Source organism: Trichinella spiralis (assembly GCF_000181795.1).
Source record: "Trichinella spiralis strain ISS 195 chromosome Unknown Scfld5, whole genome shotgun sequence".
NCBI classification, from domain to species: domain Eukaryota; kingdom Metazoa; phylum Nematoda; class Enoplea; order Trichinellida; family Trichinellidae; genus Trichinella; species Trichinella spiralis.
Window position 1 is genome coordinate 4969504 of NW_003526944.1, and position 7788 is coordinate 4977291.

Here is a 7788-nt window from a genome sequence, read left to right on the forward strand (position 1 = left end):
ACCTTGGTTACGCTGCGCCACCGTTTATAGAACAGCACAGTAATAAAATAATAACTATGCATGTGTATTACTTAGTAACCTTCTTATCGTTAATTTGGCAATTTAAATAATGTATCTTACTGTATCTTCAATTATTAATTATCTTTCCGTGATTTTATTTTTGAAGTGTAATTTAACTTCATATTATAAAAGATGTTTTTACTCTTTCTCTTTCCATCTTCTTTATTTCCCTTTTATGCTTTGTATTATGTGCTCATGTAAGATCGAACTGTCTGCTGGAAATACGACATTTATGTGAAATGAGACTTTCATTTACTTCTCTGACAACATTGAAGCCGTGGTGCATCCAAGCTGGCTATAATTAGTTGTATTAATACCTGCAGATTCACATATACTCTTAATTTATTGCTTTTTGACTCATGCCTGATTTTCAGATATACTGTAATGTCCTGTTGTGTGTTTTGTATTGTGTGCTTGTCTGTGCACAACGATACTTCCGATAATTTTCTGCAATGCTTCATATTCCCGCTTCATCCTAACAACAATGTGAACCTAATTTACGCAACACTTTTTCCAGTATCCGTCACAAATGCACTTTCCTTCCGCTGCTTTACTGTTTTGTACCTCTTTTCCCAAATTCTGACTACTTTATAATTAGCAAAATCAAATGTCCCTCGTCCGATCGATTGTCAGTGTGACGCAGTTTCATTTGCCGTCATCATTCACAAATTTTATTCTCCCGTGTTGCATTATCTGTACTAAGATGTGTTCCATTCGTGCAACTTGTCTGTACGATTCCAATATAAAACCTTTCCCACTCTTCAATGGCTTACGTCAACACCACACACCGTTTTTAATCTTCCTGTCGATGCTGCCAACGTGCTAGATTAATTTGGCATCAACAGGCAATTAAGCAGTCAAGAACATAAGAATATGTAAGTGAACAAATGCTTTAATGATTATTGTTATGATTCTCATGTGTGATTTGACAACTCTGAACGAGCAGTGAAACCAAACATAAAATGCACAGTGTGAAATAATGCGCTTCCAGATTGAAAAGCATTATAATATGAACACACATTTTTGGGGTTGCTTTAGAAAAAGTGTCATATATTGCAAAAAAATAACGAAACTTTACAAATTAAATTACAATGTTCACTGGCATAAATAAGTTAATGAATTTTATTTTTATACATGCTTTCTTGTTGTGGTTAGTTTCTCTGCTGCTGCCAAATACAATTACTTAGCCCGTTTCGCCACTGTAAGCCAGTAGCCACGCACTTGTTTTTTTCTTATTACTGCTCACTGTTAATATTGATTGTTTCAGCTTTATTATTATTATAAGAGAAACAAATCGTTGCAACTTGTCTGTCAGCAAAATAATAATAATGAAAATATTGTGACATTGATCAATTTGTGGCTGACAAATTATTGAAATGACAAATAATAAAGTGAAAATGAGAAATTAATAAAATGGGGAAAATTTTGAATGAAAATGAAACAAGATTGTAGTTGTGGAAAGTGAGTGAAAGAGTATAGAAAGTTGAATGCGAGTGAGTTTTTATTTATTATGTTAAACTGGCGCAATCTACTTAGTCAGCAGAGCCAAATAAATTTTAAATTTAACAGAGATATTTTTTAAAAGTGAAAACTGAAAGAAAGCAAACACATGTACGTGAGTGCATACGTTTGGTGAAAAACAATTGCTGCTTTCAGTTATTCCTATTATATCATTATTATTATTATTATTATTATTATCATTATTATTATTATTATTATTATTATTATTATTATTATTATTATTATTATTGTTATTATTATTATTATTGTTATTATTATTATAGAAGATTGATCCAAAGTTCTGATCTGAGAAAGGAAGGAAAGGAAATGAAATGAAAGGAAGACAAAATAGTAGAAGAATAAACAATGATCAAAATTTGTTAAAAAGAATATCGATTTATTTGAAAATTACTTTGAAAAAAGAACTAAAATATTCAAAAAAATTCCAAGAACTCACGTGAAATAATTTGAAATTTGGTAAAATGTTAATAAAACATACATGTGATCATGTAACATACAAACAACAAATATAGATGTAAATGAATAAATAAGTAAACAAATGTTTTAAAAGACTCGATCACCGATGTAAAGTATTTGAAAGGTAAATTTTTTAAATATTAAAAAATAGGTAAATTGATACTAAAAATGCGCATCTGAAGTAAATGCAAACAGTATTATGCAGGACGTTGATCATATCATAAGCATTATTATATTGCTTACTTTTTCTCCATGTGCAATTGAATGTGTTTGTAAGAAATGGTAGTTCGTTGAAGATTTCTGCGAATAGTTCCAGTGATACCTATATTAGTGTGATGCATAACTTTGATATCTGAAAACATGCAAATTTAACATGAAAACTAGCAATAGCAATGATTACAAGTTCTACTTCATTTTCATCTCCTGTATATGAAGTATTCAGTTTCACATTATGTGAATTGTGAAAGTGAAAATGGTGAACGCAAATATGTACTATACTTCTTTTGTTTGTTTTAAGCACCTTTAAAAATCAAAAGTAATGTACTACTAATAATATTTAAAAGTGAATAGTGATAGCAGAAAATCTAAAAAGTTTACATTTATTATGTTTGTCAAGTTATGCGAATAGCATATATCACAAAAGTATCAGCATACATTCTCAAACATCACTTACCTTTTAAAAATAGATGACTTTCAAAAGTGGAATTATATTTCCCACATGCCACTCTTTTGTTGCATTTGCTTCCAAATCATGACAATGCTGAAAGTGAATAATATTATTGTGGTCATCAAAACATGAAAACAAATATAGGTACACGTTTGTGTAAAGCATCTGATTTAATTATCTGAAAGGGAACAATAATAATGCTAATACAGATTCTGATTAGCGTTCTTTCACCATAATTGAAAGTCAACCAAATAGTATTCATAGAAAAGTAAAGGCAACATAATATAAAATATAATTCAAAGATGGTATTGAAGAGCGGAATTACAGTTGAACACGTACCTGTAGCCGTTGCACAGTATTAAATAACTGAATATAATAAAAATGCTCTAAAGTGGTGTTTGATAATAAGTAAATTATGCAAATAGAAAACTACTTTGCCTCCGGTAGAACAGCCTAATTTTACATCACTAATAGCGTAGTAGCGTGCATATGGTGAAGAATTTTATTAAATTATTAAATGACGAATGTCATTCACTTTTTATTTAAATGCATAATATAACGGAAAATTTCATTATGATGCGGATTTCTTTCACTGAAATAATATGAAAACCTGAAGCACTAAATATTTCTAACATAATCTGTAAACACTTCTAAATTAAATAAATTTAGCTGCGTGAAAGTGTGATGTGATGCAGTACATTGTATTAGATGTTTTCCTTACAATCAATGTGCGAAGTATAATGAGCAGTTTTTATCAAAAATCAACTAATAAAATATAATATCAGTTAAATGCATTTGTTGAATAAAACTAATAACATATTTCAGGAAAAGTTAACATAGAAATTATGTTCAGCTTCAAACCATTTATGGGTACGAAAATTACTAAAAATACCATAATAATAGATATAATTAGAAAAAATGACAAATAAACGATTGATACAAACAGCACAATTACAAAAAGAAATACGATTTGCTAAAATCATGAACAAGAAAGAATACAAGTAAATTTCAAATTCTATACATGCTAGTGATAAAGAAATGCAGCAGGTAAATGAAAGGTGAAATATCGCCTTTAACAAAACGAAATGTAACATACAGAAAAACCGCTAAATCGCTTCACTTTCATGTTATGATTACAGCATAACCATTTGAATACTTTTGAAAACATAAATAACATTATACATTTGTATTTGAAAAATGATTAATAGAGTTGTCAAAGAAAGACAGCTCAATTACTTCAAATATAATGGATTGAGCAATACGGAAAAAATATTGAAAGAATATGGAAATATTGAAAAATATGAATAATCATTTCCAAATCAAAATGTAAAATGCTTCATTTATTAAATTTCATTCACATTGGGTATGTATCAACAAAGTTACGGTTGCGTAAATACTCTATCAATCAAGATAGACAAACTGCCAACTTTGAAAGCAATTTATTCCACACTTATCGGATTGCGTTCAATCAGAATTTGCAGAAGTCTCTAATCTATCGATATAAAACCATGCCCAAAAAAAAGATTTCAAAATTGTGAAAAATCATTTTTCACTCAAAACGCGAAAACAGCAAAGTCTATAGCCCACAAAATTTCGAAATTTTCATAAAACCTATTTTTCTCCAAAAATAGTATTTAGAATGTAGGAAAAAATTAGAAAACAACAATGAGCTTGATCCCAGGTTCCCTGATTGCGTATTTCTCGAGAAATTGTAAACAAAATTGAAACTAAAATACAATTTTAATAGTGATGAAAGGAAAAGAAATAAAATATAAAAGTTGAAAACGTCATAGTAGAAAATGATTTTGTTAAAATTTATCAAGAAATTCACAATATTTTGAGCAAAAACAAGTTCTTGCTTAAATAACATTTGTTCCTGAATTTTGTTTTCATGTTACAGCATCCAAAAAGTTTCAAATTTTTGTAAAAGATCTTTCCTTGACTGAATACGCTACAGAAATAAGAATTAGTCGAAATAATCATATATATAAATACAAATTTAATCCAATGTGGGGTTTCTTTTATTTGTAAATATCATAATCGCTAACCAACTATTCCATAAAATTTCTGAAAAAATCATCGATTACATGTTATTGTAAATTTATATACCCATAGTTAACGCAGTATTGTGGTTTGTAATCAACCATGCAATAAATAAATCGTTCGAATTTCGTGGAACCATGCTTTTAGTATTTTCGAACTTATGAGTTAATATCTAGAAAATAGCATTGGAAATTATTTTTGACTATGAATTCCAATGGAATGCTGATGCAATATAAACAATAAAAATTCATGTGCAATGAACGGATAATCCGGCGTATGCATCGCATTATTGGAATAGAATAATTTCAAATGCTTTGAAAGAAGAATTGAGAAGCATTATTAAATTCACCCAATGAGGACAATTTAAAAGCGCTGTCTCGCTGAACGCCACAACAACAAAATGACCCAGACAAAACACGCCCTCGAATGTCTGAATTTCAGATTTGAAAATTCAAAAATGTCCCACATAAATGGAATTTTTATTGAAAAGCTTTTCACAAAAATCTAAAGACTCTGGCTTCTCCTTTTGACAAAGAAAATTTACCAGACCATAAAAATGTAATTTACATAATCTCCTTGTTGATGCAAAATTAAAAAAAATTTGATCAAGGTGATAAAATAGGAGTGAGGCATCTGCATGAAATGTGGCAGGAAATATCCCTCGATTTTCAAGCGAGAGACATTCAACTGCTTTCAAAAATTCGGAAGATATGCATCGATGGCAATTCATAAACATGCTCGCTGCAACGTTCAGTACACCTTGTAAGAGTGCACCAACCATCAAATCAACCACCAGTGGAATACGAGCAAGCGGACGTTTCCACTGCCAAGTGGAGTGAAATAATTTTCATATTCATAATTAAAGCAAAATTTTATTGCTCATGATATTTACTGTTGATAATTATTAGAAACATATGAGAGAAGAAATCACATATCAAAAAATTAATTTGATAATGAAAATTTAAATTTACTCGCAACATGAAAATAAAAATATTTCATTATTTATGTATATGATTTTCTTTTGCTTTTTTTTGGATGAATTCTATTTGAAAAGTTGTAAAAACGGGGAGTGATCGCATTTTGATCGAAAGACATTGTTACTGGATGATTGGGATCTTGGCATTGATTTCATATCATTAAAAGGTGTTGAATGAAGTAAATCATAACAGATTTATATTAAATGAATAAAGCGTGTATGTAAAAGTCAACAAGAAGTTACAACATTATCTTTTTTTTCCTTTGATATAAATGATGAGCATTGGAACAGAAGAGCAAACTTTATTAATAAAAAGCAGTTTTGGATAATGTTCTGCATGGGCTTTGCTTCGGCTGAAAAGGCTTTTCGCAGCTTTTCACAAAACAGAAAATCCCACAAAATTTCAATATTTTTAGAGAACATTTTTTCCTTACAAAAATCACTTGAATCTATCAGAAAGGATTATACAACTATTTCAAACATATCCGTACCGTGTTTTAGTGTTTAATGTTCGAGAAATTGCGGAAAAAGTAATGGAAACACCATTCCAATATCTTAGCACTCAAATTACCAAGTAAAATTTATCTAGAACCAACCCACTTAAATTGAATCACTTTAATTGCTTCTTAATTAAAAGATAATTATTTGTAAAATTAAAATGCAGCATTTTGAAAAAATGTAACAATTAGAAAAATGAGAATAGTTTTCAGCAATTAAAGCGGACTTTATTAGTTACTGAGGGCCGTAAATAAAGTCAGAGAATGCTTCATATGGCTACTACTTGCCACATAAATTAATAAAAAGAGAGTGCTCTTCCCATTATATTCTAATTCTGAGGTGCCAGCCAGTTTGTTCACTTTGTAAGAGTGCACAAACCACTATATCAACCATCAGTGGAATACGAACAAGCGGACGTTTCCACTGCCGAATATGATGAAATAATTTTCATATTTATAATTAGAACAAAATATTGTTATTCTTGCTTTTATAATTGATTTTTAATAAATTTGTTTGAATACAATATATTAAAAAAGAAATATCTATGAAAGAATTAATTTTTCTATGGATATTTAAGTTTATCTGCAGCATCAAAATAGATACATTCCATTTTATAATTAATATGTGATTTTTGCTTTTTAATATATGAATTCTGTTTGAAAAGTTGTAATGCGTAGGGAGGCCGCTTTTGAACACTACTTGCAGAAGTCAAGTAGTTGCATGAGTTATTTTGGTTTTGTTTTATCTACTTCGCTTGCGATGTAGCGGACGTCTCCACCGCCGATTCCAATAAATCAATTTTTATATTTATAATTAAGAGTAAAAATTATTATTTTCATTTAATTTTTCATTTTTCATCCATTTTTTACAATTTCACAATACTTTTATTTAAATATCTTACATATTTGAAGTGATTAATACCATAAAAGCACAGTTTCATTTCTGATAAACTTTTTTATAAAAAAGGTGTGAAATATAAAAACTACAATGTCAAATGTTTGAAAACAAGATTAGTATACGCGTTGCTGACTAATATATTGTTTTAAATTAAAAAAAATTATACGAGAAAAAATCTGCCTAACGTTAAAAGAGAAACACTGTTGTCTCCATATTTGGTCATATTTCGACTATATAATGAGATTTGTTTGATTTGCATTTGTTTAGCTCTTCTACAAAATTCTTCAAGGGCGTGTTAGCTAGTGCAAAGTTGATTTTCAAAAGACCATATTTTAATAATAGATAAGCAATGCGCAAAGGATTTATTTAATCAAACTGAATTGTACAAAAATTGGACATTCATTAAGTCACCTATCATCTCATGTTGAGAATTCTTCATAGAGAATATACTGAGAAATTATGCTCAATATTGATTCCCAACTGCACTGTTAAGTGATTACGACTTATAAATGCAAAAACTGCCTCTTATCACAAAGTGCGTCATCTTCTCATCGTTGATGTTCACTCTTTTTGGTTGCTGATTGAAAAATTATTTTTCAGAAATTATTCCAAAAAATAATAGTCCAAATAAAAGCAAATTTAGTATTTGGCATTTGATATTGCTTTACAG

At 29.2% G+C, this 7788-nt stretch overlaps 1 protein-coding gene across 1 annotated transcript; it reads right to left on the reverse strand.

The window, feature by feature from the left end:
* Nucleotides 1–2276: 2276 nt before the first annotated feature.
* Tsp_09213 (hypothetical protein) lies at nt 2277–5727 on the reverse strand. Its single transcript, XM_003375588.1, has 9 exons — nt 5719–5727; nt 5292–5570; nt 5097–5177; nt 4814–4919; nt 3566–3586; nt 3044–3090; nt 2756–2797; nt 2419–2557; nt 2277–2389 (listed from the first exon to the last, which is right to left on the reverse strand). Exons 1-9 carry the CDS (start codon nt 5725–5727, stop codon nt 2277–2279), a joined length of 837 nt encoding a protein of 278 aa, XP_003375636.1.
* Between the last annotated feature and the right edge of the window lie 2061 nt (nt 5728–7788).